Source organism: Grus americana, chromosome 1 (genome assembly GCF_028858705.1).
Source record: "Grus americana isolate bGruAme1 chromosome 1, bGruAme1.mat, whole genome shotgun sequence".
NCBI classification, from domain to species: domain Eukaryota; kingdom Metazoa; phylum Chordata; class Aves; order Gruiformes; family Gruidae; genus Grus; species Grus americana.
In genome coordinates this window covers 28,759,396-28,775,118 of record NC_072852.1, presented here as the reverse complement: position 1 = coordinate 28,775,118, position 15,723 = coordinate 28,759,396, and the positions used below count along the sequence as shown (strand labels likewise).

At 39.9% G+C, this 15,723-nt stretch overlaps 1 protein-coding gene across 1 annotated transcript in view; it reads left to right on the top strand.

The window, feature by feature from the left end:
• Positions 1-2,843, top strand: part of TES (testin LIM domain protein) — a 30,304-nt gene extending 27,461 nt beyond the window's left edge. Inside the window, exons 6-7 of the mRNA XM_054812462.1 lie at positions 491-649; positions 1,843-2,843. Of these exons, the coding sequence (XP_054668437.1) occupies positions 491-649; positions 1,843-2,034 (351 nt within the window). The 3' untranslated portion in view covers positions 2,035-2,843. The remainder of the gene's footprint in view (positions 1-490; positions 650-1,842) is intronic.
• Positions 2,844-15,723: the final 12,880 nt, after the last annotated feature.

Sequence of the window (15,723 nt, the reverse complement as noted above, 5' to 3'; positions counted from 1 at the left end):
AAATATTTCAGTGCAGGGTTATGATGTGCCTTCGCAAGTTTTAGCTGATCATCATTGCAAGGAACTGAAATTGATATGGAAAATCCACATTCAGGGATATCCGTAGTTTGCTTTGGATTTGGTGGGGATTTTCTGCAGTCTACGGAGACGTGGGATGTAATACATGAGTACAAATTCTATGAAGTCCCAAGTATGCAGTTGTTTCCTCATGATGGTCACTAGGGGGAGCGCCTTACTAAATTACACCTTGTGCAGCGTAGAGAACAGCCTGCCTGGTGTCTTTGGCATCTGTTGGCTCTTAATAAACGTGATGGAGGCTTTTGGAAAACAGTCAAACAAATGAATGCATTTGGTTTTGTTGTTGAAATAATTTGAAGCGGTGGAATCACCAAGAGTTCCTTGGAAATTACAAAGTATCCTGAGGCTAGCTTTAGTAAAAGAAATACTATTTAAATGCATATATTAATATTTGTTTGTATCTTTCTCATAGCTAATATTCAGCAATGAATATACTCAAGCGGAAGGTCAAAACTGGCATCTGAAACACTTCTGCTGTTTTGACTGTGACTGCGTTTTGGCTGGGGAAATTTATGTAATGGTGAATGACAAGCCAGTCTGCAAACCCTGCTACGTGAAGAACCATGCTGCGGTAAGATCTGTATGGACGTGTTGGTGTTGTGAAGGAAGGGAACATACATCTATGGAGCTTGAAACTCTTACTTTCTCCTAGTGTGGGAGTATCTGAAGAGTATAAATTGAATACAAGTTTAGACTCAAATCAATCATCTTTTTCCCCTTTGAAAAAAAACTAAAAGCAGACAAGTATTAATTCATAAACTTGAACAAAAGCCACTGGCAGGGGGGAGGCTGTTCTGAAAATAACTTTGCCAGTGGTCAAGCAGGATTTTGTAACAGGAGTAGGAAAGTAGGTGAAGATGAGTTATGCTGCTAGATGTTTAGTTCGTGTCCATCATAGTTCGTTTGTGACCAGTGGGATTCAACTTCAGCTGGTCTGCTAAAAGCATGTAGTGGCAACTGCAGTCTAGGTACTTGGTTTCTTTGTATTTCTAACAACGTGAGTTATAAAAGAGTGACTGATGGGATAAAGCTGGAGGTTTGGGAAAGGATGGTAGTTCTTGGTTCCTAGGTATGCTAGGAACTCTAATCTGAGATGATGGTCCATTCATATCTATCAATTCTCTAGCTGTTAGTTGAGAGCTCAGTCTAATGTGCATCTACAGTGTTTACATAGTAAATGGAGGGGAAAAAACTATTATCTCTAGCTGGCAGTTGATAAGCTTCTGAGGTAGATGTGTGGAATTATCTTTTGGAGAGGCCTTTTTTGGTCTCAAAACGTTAACTTCCTTGAGATCTAAATGATAATTTTTGAGAACCAGATTTTAAGATGAATTACATCCAAGACTTTCTAGTAACCTGTAATTCTTTGGCATTGCTTTACAGCTACCAATGCACAGGAAGATTTGTAACTAATCTCTTCAAATGTGTGGGTTATATGAAGATCTGTGCTGTTTGGCACAAGTTTTTTTCATTATTTAGCATTGGAAAATCCCAACTAATCTGTCTAAGTTTAGCCCCAGTAGCAACTAACTTATTGTGTGCATTTCATCATTTTGTGTCTTCAGCTGCATTTTGATCAGAAAATCTGCTTTAAAAATAAAGTAAAATCAAAAGCTGGAGACTTAATTCAAAGGTTTCTTTTAACACCTTCAACACCTTAACACCTGTCTGTCTTCTCCAAAAACACTTAAGAATTTCAGCCTTTGTTGTACTTGTAGAGAGGGTGTGTATGCTTCACTTAAGTGTTGTTTTGTTTCTGAACAGATCTGCCAAGGCTGTCATAATGCTATAGATCCAGAAGTTCAGCGTGTGACATACAACAACTTCAACTGGCATGCTACGCAGGAGTGCTTCTTGTGTTCCTGTTGCAGCAAGTGTCTAATTGGCCAGAAGTTCATGCCGGTGGAAGGGATGGTCTTTTGCTCAGTGGAATGTAAGAAAAAGATGATGTCTTAAGAGAAGACGTGCACAGAACCAAGCATTGCTGTGTTCCAAAGGCCCTTGCATTTCTACTGTAAAATATATAGCATTGGGGCATTTAAAATTATTGAAAGTATTAAATAGCATTTTCCCAAAGATTTTTTTTTTAAAGACTAAAACTTGCTATGTAATCTTCACTACTTAGGCATAATAATACTTCCTTTTTTTTGGAATATGTTCCCTGAGCCTTATGTCAAATGACTTCATATCCCAGAAATGTAAGAAAAAAATGTTATGAACTATATATGCTTTGAGGGATCTCTTTACCGTGAAGGATCTTTTTGCTGTATCTTGTCTAATGGAAGAAGAAAATGTGAAAATGCTCCATTTTTTCCTGTTTCGTATGATAAATGTAACTCTTCCACTTTTGGTTTCACTAATTTATCATTTTTATCGTTTCCCTGCTTTCATCAAGCACTTTAGAGAAAATGATCAGCTTTAGCACCGCACACAGTTTTGTTCACTAGACCTCAAATATGCAGGGAGAATGAAGCTTAGGGAAAAAAAAATGTTGCCTGTAATCATTTGCTTGTTGTTGACACATGGGTTCTTGAGGGATAGTGGCTACTCTAACATCTAGTTTGTAAAGTAACTCTGCTCCAGTAGAAAAGTGTGGTGGCTCATGCTTCTCTTTCTTACAACTATTTATGCCTGGAAAAGTTTTCATTTTATGAATATTGAAGTTACTTTACAGATATTTTTATTTTTTGGAGGGGTACAGAGAAAATATGAGAGGAGGTCTTGTCCAGATTTAAAAAAAAAATAATTAAAAAATTCATTAACATTAGTGGGTGTCACTCTTATCCTTTCAGAACCAGCTTCTGTGTTTTCATGAATGTTCTTTTTATAAATGGTGCCTTCTGTCAGGGGGATGTGGCACACAATATGCATTTCCAAGAATGTAATTCTGCAGAAGGATCATACTTAGGCTTTTGACTTGTAAGTTCTTAACCAAAGCACAAAGAAGTCTTTCCCAGAAGACTTCCAGTATTTGAGTAAAGAAAAAAAAAAAAAAAAAAACACAAGCTTTGCTTACTAGATAAACCAAATGTGTGGTTCTCTTTCTTTTTCTTAAGATTTACTGATCTACAGTGAAACTTGTTAGCTACCTTTGTGCCAAACAGTGCATGGAGAATTTTTGTCCTGAAAAAAACCCAAACAATAAAAATAACATAATTTAAAAAAATCTATGCAAGTCTTCAGCTCTTTTTAAGTTTTATAGTGGCTGCATTGTAACACCAATAAAAATTAGCGTTGTTCGCTTGAGTTCTCTACTCATTCTGTTCTTGTTGAATCCCCTTTAGGGGACACAAAGAGGAGGAATGTTTCCATACTTCTCTTTAGCTTTGATGTTGTTTAAAAAAAAAAAAAACCAAACAACACTTAAGGCCTGTATTACTGTAAAGTGTTTACTGTCTTGTGTAATATTGCTGATGTGCTTATAGGTGCAAAACAGTGGGTCTTGTTCCAACAAATACACAACTTCAGAACTTAATGTGAATTTACTTTTTGTTCACATAAACTATGGCCTTAATTATATTAAGACATAGCATGGGAAGTTTTGAGTCAGCACAACTGAGCTAATGTGCTGAGAAGTGCACTGTGTTCCTTGGAGTTACTGCAAAAATAAGTCACTGGTGTGAGAACTTTGTTGTCTAAATTGAGATGTAAACTTTAGGTCCATGTTCTGGAAGCCTGTGCAGCTCTTTCTCAGGGATCCTCAGGATGTACAAACAAGTGTGTGTATCTTCCAGCAGATACCAATGGCGCTGTATTCCTGTCAGATTTGCAGTTTTAAACCAAGGAAAAATGGGATGCCTTGGTAAAAGAAGGTATTTCCAGTTTTCCATTTAAGTGCTCCTTTATCTGTATCACATGCTGTGAGAGTGCCACTCAGAGGGTGAGATAAGGTCTTATTTAATTATTATCTATGAGGATGGCTTAATATTGCCTGGGTTTTACTTGTCTTGAGTGCATCTGTCCTCACCCACTCACTAACATCTAATCTAGAAGGTCCAGCTGATCTTTATAAAGAACTCTTTGTGAAAAGCTGATGTGCAACTTTCCCTGCCCCTCCCTTGCCACCCCATCTAACAGCTCTATTTCTCCTTAATGTGATTGCTTGCACTGATGGCAGTCTTACTTTTCACTTTAAACCTTGTTCAGTGCAGTTTTGTTTATTAAACTTTATTATTGTGTAACCTTCATTCCCTGAGGACTTACTCATTCCATCAAGACAGAATTGCTAAGGAAGTTCATGTCAAACCAAACATCTCAATAGCCCGTCATCTTCTAGGACTGGCTTTTTCTGTGCCCTTTGTAAGGCATGCTGGCTTGCCATCTTAAGCTACCTCTTCTTGAGAAGGTTAATCTTCCCTTGCCTGCTGGATCTCTTCTGGCTCTCTTCCCTGGAACCTGACACATCTAGGTGTTTCTGGTATGGGGTATTATGTCCATGCAGTAATTGGAAAAGATCATGTGCAGATGATACAGAGGGGAGACAAAGATACTGCTGTGTGACTACGCAATAGATCAGGAGATGATTAGGAGTATTATCAGGTCTTGTAATGAGCTAGGAAGGAATTTATGTTCCTGAAGATAATGCTTTTAATGTTAGCTGAAAGATATGTCAACACAGTGGAGCTTAAAAACAAGCATTAAGGAGATTTCATTCTGTCACTGCCATAATAAAAATGTTGGCAGTTAAGTATTAGGGTTTTTTCCTCTTGTATTTTTTGGCTATTTTATCATGGAGGTCCCTTTGGATCTATTTATCTTAGTAAGCTAAGAATAGAAGCTGGAAGCTTTTTGCATACTTCAGTAATAAAAGTACATACTTTGCACATGAAATTTTGAACTCAAAGTATGAAAGTTGAAGCTCTACGCTTAAGACTAGACCTTTGTTGGTAAGAAAGCCTTATAAGCACTCGTTATAACAGCGTATTTCTCTTTTCAGGCATAGTTAATTGGGTGCAAGAAACAGCCTGAAGAGGCACTTAGCCAGCTCTATTTATCATGCCACCACCAGAGTGACATTTGATTTTAACTCTTCACATGTTGAGCACCAAATGAAGGCAAAGATTCACAGCAGAAGACAAGTTTGACCTTGTCACTATCAGCATGTGTGAGCAGGAAAAGCCCAAATTTACCCTCAGGATGTAACTTTCTGCCTGTCTTAGCTCTCTGTGTTCTGTGTTGCATTTTGTGTGGCTACTGTGACAGTGTAGGTTGTTATGACTCCAAGTTTGAGTTTTTAGAGTAGAATTGTGTTTTTAGGAACTGGATGTGAAGAACAAGTAGGGTTATACAGTAGAACAAGTTAACAGTAGGGATTGAACAAAAATGGAGTGTAGCTTGAGCTACGGCAGCGGAGGGCACCAAAGACACCATCCTGCCACTGGCCCAACTGGGACATCTGGGAATTTGATTTTTCTTTTCCATATGGCAGTGACAGTCAGCCTTTTCAAAGAAGCCCTAAAATTACCAGGTTTCTATCCACTTACGCTTCTAACGCTCCATGAAATTCTGAAATTTGTCTGGTGCCTAAAAATTACAGACAAGGTGCAATGCCATTGAGATTATCGGTAAATCCTGCTTCACTTAACCTGTTGATAACCTTGGCTGGAGCATCTCTGTATTACCTGTTGGTTGACTGCAGAGCCCAGGCGCCTTCACCAGCACCAGGAGGCCCATTGTACAAGCGTTGCAACCCAGCTGCTTCTGTGCCCATGAGAGCAAAGGAGGTCTGTGGCACTCTGAGCATGCCCATGTCCTGCTGCTCTTCGGGAGATAGGGATGTTTACGAACATGACAGGCTTTTAGCACGCTTACGTTTTAATCTTTTTTAACCACTTCATACAGTAAAATTTAGCTGTGTATGTCATTCCAAATGTTAGTGCATTAATAGGACACTTTATAATCTGGATGAAGAAAAAGTGATGCCCTTACAGCTTTTACGGTACAAAGAACAAGGTTTTCTTTATTTTTTTATGACTTACTACTACAGAAACATTTTTTATGAACACTAGACAAAACATTTCCTTTCTCTGAGAAGAGGTAAAGTCAAGGCCAAGTCAGTTCTATATAGGGATGGTATTTTGGAGGACACCTTAGCGTACAGACACAATTAGCTTTGGATTTCATGAGACCTCTACTACCATTATATAGTCAGAATCCAATATTGCCTTTTATTTAAGGAGGAGTTATCCTGTGGGTCTGTAAAGTCCAAGCTGGCAAAGGCTTTGCAAAAACTTTAAAAGAACAAAGCTAAAAAAATGCATCTTTGAATTAGTAACAGATACTTATACGTGGTAGGAATAACCTGTAAATTTATTGAGATTAGAATTGCATCTAAAACTTATTATACATATGCTAGAAAGAAAAGAAAAACATACTTTAAGCAGCTTTTTATATGTATATTTTACCTCTAGAAATCTAATGGCCGTGTCTTTTAAAATACATGCTAATGAGCAATCAATACAGCAACTTACCCTTTTCATGCAGAATCCTAGGGTTTGAGTGTTACGAAACACAGTTGATGGTGTGAAACAAAATTATCTGGCTTTGTTGACATAATGACCATTAGCACAAACCATTTACATTCAGGACTAACTTGAGGTGCTTAGAAGCTCTAGACCATCCGTTCCCAGAAGAACTGGTGAGGTAGGGGTGACAGGATGGTAACGCTTGGCTCAGCAACCTCTGCCAAGTTTCGCATGGGTTTGGGATGCTAGAGCTGGCAACGGGTGGCAAAGAGGAGGTTGGCAATCCAGGAAAGGGTCAACAATTCAACTAGCGGCAGGCTCTCCAAGGGAGTAGGGGCACAATGGCTGTCCTGTAAGAACAGGATGAAGGGAGTTGGTGTCGGGATGCAGCAGTTCAAGGGCAAAGACTTGCTCCAAAAATGTGAGAATTCCTGCATGAGGTCCTCACACCCTGAGTGTGCACTCCTGCCACAGCAGAGCCTCATACCTTGTGGCATCTCAGCGAAAAACCGTCATAAAAATCACCTCCACAAGAGCAGTCCACTGTGGTCTTCTCCTTTCCCAGCCCAAGCAAAATACTCTAAGAGAAGACTCCAGTCTGATTCACATCAATATATATGAATGCTTTTGTGTCTGGTGGAAAAGGATGTGACAGGCCAGTAGAAAATCTTTTGCTTGGTCTCCGTACCTCTCCATGTGTCAGGAGTGTAGAGTGCCCTGTTTTATCCTAGAAAACTGACAGGAACCTAGTCCAGCTGCTGGTCTAAGGCCTGCTGCCGCCCACTTACCCACCATACTCCATTGAGCACAAACATTATTTTCATTATAGTTTTCTGTGTGAAACACAGGGAGGGTATGTTCACCTTCTGCATCTCTGGATGAATGAAGCGTTTGCTTCCAGAAGCGGGAAGCCTGGATGCAAGGTTGTCCTCAAGCATTTCAGCTCCAAATTCTGCCTCACACCTGGGAGAACATCCCAACTATCAAGCTGTAGTGCCACCTCCAGGCAGGCACTCTTCACACCAGCTGTTGGCCACGACAATTAAGAATGTCATGGTCAACCTAAACTACACATGAGGCAGCCAATATCTGGTTTTGAATGTTAGCCGAAACACGCCATTAAAACTGTATCACTGTGTCATTAGCAGTCAGCAGTGAGCAGGATCGCACACAGCTAGATTCGGCGGGTTTTGTCTTGCAAAGAGCTGCTCGCTATAGATATGGAGTTGGAGACTCTCTATGCTTGCAAAAGCTGTAACCGACCATCCGCTTTCATCTACTACCCTACTGCTTCATAGTGCTAAGGCCAAAAAGTTCATAGCTCAGGACTTTCTGAGTCTGTCTCAGTAAATAAGTAAATTGAGTATATTAATGAAGGCTTAAGAATGGTACTTAATAAAATTAAGTGTACTGTCAAAGAGGTCCCAGAAGTAGGTGTTAAATGGAAAAGAAGTCATCTAAAGATCATCAACAATCCAGAAGCGGAGAGAAAAAAATTTAGTCAAAGTACTAAAAATAACAGGTTCATTTTTTCAATGTCTTTATTAACAAAACGATGAGTAAAGAAACTTTAAGAAACAAAAGTCCAAAATCATCTGAGAAAGGACTAGGCTCAGATTGTAGATTGCCACCCTGTGTTCACTGCTTAAATCACAAAAAATGAGGCAGATATTTTCCCCTCCCTCTGGTGAGCACCTAGGCAGTACCTGCTTTGCTGGGCCACCACCAGAGCAGCAATGCTGAGTTTTGTGGTTGCTATGAGCAATCACAACAAAACGTAATAGAGCAGAGTTTCCCCCAGTGCCTCCCCCGCCAAACCAGTGAAAAATGACCCAAATAAGAGGATGTTTCTGCTACAGATTAAGCCTAGCATTGTTCAGATTTGGCTTCAAGCCTAGCATTGTTGTAGAAAACTTTTGCACCCAGTTTATGAGAAACTAGTCAAGCCTCGTGTATTTGTTAACGTTTCATTTGTTAAAAAAATGTAGCGTCACAATAAAATATCAAGATGATTTATTGGTTACCCTGGGTGAGTTGTTTACGTGAATCAAGGCTTGAATTTTATGTTCCCAGTCATTGAAATATTCACAGCAGCCAGATGATGTTCTTCAGTCACCCAGCAGATGCCGTCTGTGCTACGCTGAGCACACGTGCTGCACCAGCAAGGCAAGAGCATGGGAAAAGCTCAGTAGAAAAAAAAAAAAGTAGTTTTGAACTGAAAGAAAAGAGATGTTCTGAAGGTTTTAAGAAAGGGATGAGCTGAGGAGGGGGCCGTAAATCCAGGAGGCTGTGTGGGAGTGGAAAACAGCATGATCATGAATTCGGATGGGAGGAGGAGGGACAGGGGCGGTATTTTAGGGTGAAGATGAGTAGGGGGGAGGAAAGTGAAATAAGCCAGGGGAGATAATGCTGAATCACGGAGGCACTCTGGAATAATTTTGACTTACTATGAAAAACTTAAGATAGTAGAAAAGTAGAAAACTTAAGATGGTGAAGGGCTATTGCTCTAAACAAGAAAAGTTGTTGATGATGTTTAATTGCCTTGGGTGGAAAACAGACCATAAACTTAGGCAACAGCCTGCAATAATCAAGGTTGTGAGATAAGGAGAAGAGGACATCGAAAGGACAGACGCTAAGGAAAGGTTGTTCTTCAGTAGTAATCCGCACTCCTAACGTGACATGCTTATGATATATCTAAAATCTAATCAGTTACGCTTGTATGTTGATTAACAGACAAGCCCCATTTAGATTAAAAAAGCAAAATGTTTTGTGTGTGATAGTGGGCTGATATTCTATGCAGAAATCTGCTGTGTCAGGTTAACTTTATGACACTTCCTAGGAAATGGGTCTGATTCTAAGGATAGAAGGCATTTGGAAAAGTCTGAGTCGATCCCAATGTGGCTGAACAAGCAGGACATTAAGGTCTATTTAAATTTTCCAAAAGCTAAAGGCATCCAAGCCAAATATTCATGCACTGGTAACACTTTACTCCAGAAAAATAATGGCAAAACAATTACATTTCTTTTAACTGTGAATTCAGGGTTTCAGGGCTCATAACATCACAGAAATACTTAAGTTGAAGAGACCTCTGCGGGTCACCTGGTCCAACCCCTGCTGAAAGCAGGGCAGACTTCGTGGGTATATGAAGTTGCTCAGGGCCTTGTCCAGCCAAGTTACAGTCACCAACCTGCCCGTTCCAATTTAGCTCTGTGGATCTCACAACCTGCTCTGGTTTTCACTATCGCGCACCACAAAAAGGTACCCACCAGATGCTGTTCCTCCCTCTAGCTGAGCTCATTGCTCCCTTGTGTCTTCCCTAATTAAGCCCAAAGGCCCCAGTAAAGAGATGCAGCTGGATCCCAGGACTCCTGGGAACAAGCATTCCCGAGTACTTGAACCAAAGCAGCTTAGCTCCCAGTGGTTTTGTGATTAATTGACAATCTAACTGTATAATATTAAGCTGCAGCAGGAGCTTATGCCTTACAGACTTCAGAGAATCTAATTGGGAAACCATACTTATAAATGTATTTATGACTTCTAACCCTGTCTGCATTTTATTAGACAGCAGAGAATCCATACGGGCGAGAACTCCAGTCTGAGGTTTTTCTGCTGTTTAATACATAAACTCTGACTTAAGTACTTCCCATAGTCAGAGAATTCATTAGATCTCCTTTGCCCATGTGAAATTTCTCTTGTCTTTTAGAGGCTGAGGCTCAGCAGAGGTTCAGCATTAACAGACAAATCTCGTTTTGCAAGTTTCCCAAAACTTGTAGGAACTTACTCTATCCCTCTGCCAATGCTGGCTGAGGTTATAGGAGAAGAGACTCCTCTGTCTCCCTGTCTCACTGTCCCAGTCTCTCTCTCTCCCTTACACACCTCCCACGGAAAAAGCATCCACAAATGACTCAGTGTGACGAGTCTTTCCAAAAGGGCCTTAATTAGCACTTTAGTACAGTCTGCACCCATTTCTATCTGGCACTAACAACCTTCAGAACAGGCTGAAAAATCCATGGTCAGCATTTTCAGCACTGATGTGTTTTGGTGGGGTGACTCTGTTCAGTATGCCAGTTGTTTTGGCACTAACCTTTTCCGCATTTCAAATTCTGGACCTAAAAATGCCATGTTCTGACAGCTGAGTTTTAGGTACCGGCACCTTTATGTGGTCTCCAGGTGCAAAGAGAAGAGTCAGACTGTATAGGAATTTGACCGCATGGAAGCTATTGGGGCTTAACGTCTCAGTTGAACACAGCTCTTCATCAAAGAAAACATGGAAAAAACCAACAACATAGCTTAAAGTTCCAGTTGAAACAAGCTGGAAGGCATTTTTAATGAATAACCTTGAAAGTGTATTCAGGACAGAAATTGGGAATAATCAGTAAGAATAAAATCAGTAAACAGTTCATCAGTTCTTAGAAAACATTTTAATGACCTTCCAGAATGGGAAGCCAGAACACTGTGGGCAGAATACAAACAGCATCTCTCTCATTCCAGGAATTCAATGCACGTTTTTCAATTCAAAAACTCTCTATATGATATGCATTCAGAAGCTTTTCAGGCTGCTTTTGTGGACTTGCATCTATTCCATCCCTTCTTTCTTTTTTCTTTATATATTAAGGGAATTGTCTCTAAAATTGAATATTCCTCTACAAATTTCTTATTTACAACAAGCAAATGGACTCTTGCCCCCTTCTAATTTAGTTATAATGCACTGAGAGTATTAATATAAGCTGTTTGAAATCCTTTTTATGTAATACTTTCTCCCTGTCTGAAGGCATAAGGAGTCGGCATAGTTTAGTAGACTGCAGACTATGACTTCAAAGCAGAAACATCTGACATCTAATTCCAGTCCCCTGCTGAATGCAACGGGACGTTGTCTAAATGCCTTGGGCATTCTGTGCCTCAGCTAACATCCTATGTAGGATGGGTGTAATAGCAACATCATGGTGATATTCTGAGGCTTGATTCACTCTAACTGGTGAAGTTTATTGAAACTGTAAACTGTGTAAGTGCGGCCGTTACCGTGCACAAATGGTCTTCATAGTCTTTTCCGAGATACTTTTTCTTTTCTTCATTTTGGCATTCCCATACAAAACTGCCAAACAGAATCTGAGGTTTATATTTATGAAGCCTGTAATCGTTCCACGAAGTTCAAGAAATCTGGCAGTGATCTGGAAAACTTAGGAGGTAATAAAAGGTTACCAGCAGGAATGCAGAGCTGCCTTGTATGGTAGTGGAGAGTAGAACCAGTACATATTTTGATAACACAGTGCAGCTCTTGTCTTTGGGGTGGGCCTTGATTGTATAGCTCTGCCTGCATCTGAAATACATGGCAGTGTAAACATTCTTCTAATAACACAGAGGTTCTCTTAAACATTTGTAAATAGTTCAGCAATTTTGAGAAACGGGGTGGAGCCTGGAGATGGCTAAAGAAAGAAGCATTATTCTCATGCTTCTTGAACTCACTGTCCCAAGCCCAGTTCTGCTCTTAATGTAAACCGCTGCCTCTTGCCTTCAGGCACAGTTGTACAACATGCATCTGACCGGACTTGGAAGGCACACGTTGTTCCAGAGCGGGACAGGGCTGTGCTGCATCCAAACCTGACCCAAATTTGATACCCTAAACTGAGGATTTGTTTCTACTTAGCAAGAAAAGGTGCAGTACCGGCTGTATTGTTTGGAGGAAATTCTGGGTTTTTACTGGAAACTGCTTATGGTGGAAGATGTAGAGGGAAAAACAAAATTGTAGGATCAAATTCAGAAGTGTTTTTGCCAGCTTTCATTAAGTCAGAAAAGCAATTTTGTAGTATAAAGTATGAAGTTCACAGAGGATAGGAAATTCTGAATTTCAGGCATGCTTATGTTAGTTAATCAGTTCATTAAGTAATTAGTTTCATTAGAATTACAGTAATGCACTTCTGGGGAAAGAAAATAATACCACACTTACTTTCAGTGGTAGTTACAAAATTAACGGTGTTCATGCAGGACCAGAACTCCTGAGGGATCATTCTGGGGCTGGCTTTTCTTCCTTTCACCTTTCCTAACTCTGTGGTCTCATTTTTTTAAATGAGGACGGCAGCACTAATGTTTCTGGAATCTTCTGGAGTCAATTAATAACTTTAAAATAATTTAAAGGTGGAAGGTGGTAAATGTTCTACTCCAGGTGATTGCCTGCGTTCTCAGCTTTCCAGTTTCACCAAACTCAGTATGGGGGTTTTCTTGGCCGGCATTGCCTGGCCATTACACGCGGGCCTTGAGGCTCTCGTTGTTTCGTACCTCTCAGCTCCCATGCTTCGAATATTGGCTCAAGGTGCAGTTTCCTGTATTTCAGAAATACCCTGATGCTGTTACTGCAGGTAACTTTCACTACTTAGTTCAGCCAGTTGAACTTGTACACTGAGTTAACTCCAGCTATTTATTTACTTATCATAAAAGAACATTTTAAATAAACAAAAAGAGAAGAGAAGAGAAGAGAAGAGAAGAGAAGAGAAGAGAAGAGAAGAGAAGAGAGGAGAAGAGAGAAGAGAGAAGAGAGAAGAGAGAAGAGAGAAGAGAGAAGAGAGGAAAGGAAAGGAAAGGAAAGGAAAGGAAAGGAAAGGAAAGGAAAGGAAAGGAAAGGAAAGGAAAGGAAAGGAAAGGAAAGGAAAGGAAAGGAAAGGAAAGGAAAGGAAAGGAAAGGAAAGGAAAGGAAAGGAAAGGAAAGGAAAGGAAAGGAAAGGAAAGGAAAGGGAAAGGAAAGGAAAGGGAAAGGAAAGGAAGGGAAGGAAAAAGAAAAAAGAAAAGAGAAAAGAGAAAAGAGAAAAGAGAAAAGAGAAAAGAGAAGAGAAGAGAAGAGAAGAGAAGAGAAGAGAAGAGAAGAGAAGAGAAGAGAAGAGAAGAGAAGAGAAAAGAGAAGAGAAGAGAAGAGAAGAGAAGAGAAGAGAAGAGAAGAGAAGAGAAGAGAAGAGAAGAGAAGAGAAGAGAAGGAAAGGAAAGGAAAGGAAAGGAAAGGAAAGGAAAGGAAAGGAAAGGAAAGGAAAGGAAAGGGAAGAGAAAAGAGAAGAGAAGAGAAGAGAAGAGAAGAGAAGAGAAGAGAAGAGAAGAGAAGAGAAGAGAAGAGAAGGAAAAGAAAAGGAAAAGGAAAGGAAAGGAAAGGAAAGGAAAGGAAAGGAAAGGAAAGGAAAGGAAAGGAAAGGAAAGGAAAGGAAAGGAAAGGAAAGGAAAGAGAAAAGGAAAGAGAAAAGAAAAGAAAAGAAAAGAAAAGAAAAGAAAAGAAAAGAAAAGAAAAGAAAAGAAAAGAAAAGAAAAGAAAAGAAAAGAAAAGAAAAGAAAAGAGAAGAAAAGAGAAGAAAAGAAAAGAGAAGAGAAGAAAAGAAAAGAGAAGAAAAGAGAAGAAAAGAGAAGAAAAGAGAAGAAAAGAGAAGAAAAGAGAAGAAAAGAAAAAAGAAAAGAAAAGAGAAAAGAAAAGAAAAGAAAAGAAAAGAAAAGAAAAGAGAAAAGAAAAGAAAAGAAAAGAAAAGAAAAGAAAAGAAAAGAAAAGAAAAGAAAAGAAAAGAAAAGAATAGAAAAGAAAAGAAAAGAAAAGAAAAGAAAAGAAAAGAAAAGAAAAGAAAAGAAAAGAAAAGAAAAGAAAAGAAATTTTTTTTTTAAAAAAAAAACTTTCTTTAATCCCAAATGGTCTCGTTAGGATTGCCTGTTTCTAAATAGGGTTTGCTATGGCAGCACTATTACTGCTAATCATTCAGAGAATACCTGAATGGGGTGGGAAAGCTCGTTAGTGCAGGAAAAGGCTGTATCTGCAAGTTCTTCATCTTTCAAATTGTTAAGAACAGGTTCCCACTGACAGAAGTCTGTGGGAACAGAATAGGATGTGGAATTTAAGACTCCCACCTTGAAGGAGCCTGCCAGCATTCATCATACGTGGTGGTACACAGGTCTCAGTCCCATTAGCGGGGGTTAGTAGGAAGAGGGAGCTCCGCAGGAAGGGTCCCCTAGAGACTTCTGTAACAGCACAGGAATTAGAAACCTCTGAGGAATGTCAAAGCCCCACCCCATTAGCCACCCCATATCCTCCACTTTATTTCATAGGGATAGGGCTGTCATCCATACATGAAGCAACAGTAGATCTGAGGAATCCAATCTTAGCAAATTATTTTCACAGGAATCTCCGCTTCACAGAAAGTGCACAAGAACTATGAAGGTATAATTTTTATTTAAGTGCAACTCTTTTACACCAAGCCAATGCCATCACCTCTGCTATTGCTAATGCTGACCCCTACAAGAACTGTCAGAGGGGAGCCACAGAAGTGAGACGTGGCCAGCTGCACACTCGTACCAGTCTGCAGCCAGTTTAACTGCCTGACAAGTCTCAGGTTCAGGAGGGACTTCTTTCTTTTGGGCTTAAATCAGAGAATGTCGTGGGGGAAAGAATTTGCTTTACTAAGGACAAAAGGCCAAAAAGCCCATTGTCTGCATACAGCTGACAGTTTGTCTGGTGTTAAAACAAAGCTTGCTCGATGCTCTTACCATCAGGACTGTGCAGCAGCTTACTTGGAGCATGACATGGAGGCTGAATGCACTGTATGCCTGGAAAAGTAGCATGAGACCATTTGGAGAAAAGTGATGATGCAAAGTCTGGTGAATAATAATAGAAAACTGTGTTGGGAAGAAGCCAAAAGTGGTTTTCTTTGGAAAACTGTTGCTTTCGGGACCCCAGAATGAACTCTTAGTCCACCAGACTGCACTAGGTGTTGTCTTAGATGGAGCTATTAGAAGATGCTCAAAACAGAGCAAGGAAAAAACCTGTTGAACAGTGTGGATGATGAGGAGATAAGTGCTTTACTTCTGCCTCTGGTCTTTTATTTACAGCCTAGACATGACCTGACATTAGATTGACTTTATAGCCACTCAGCAATGTCAGCACAATCACATACAGATGATGGGCTAGTGAAAAGGAAATCTCTGAACTTTTCTGCAAGTTTCTGAGGTCATACTTTATATCACCTGTTCTGATATGTAGGCATGAAAGCAAACGTCTAAAGATCTGTGTTTCACTCTGATTCAAAGGCTTAGATTTATGGGATGCTGGAGTCTGATGGGTCTGGCATCAGAAGGGATGTGAAAATACAAACCACTGAATTCTAGTTTTGAGAGTGAACTGTAACCCTCCTACCACACAGCAAGAACTTCTTTCTCTCTTGTGCAT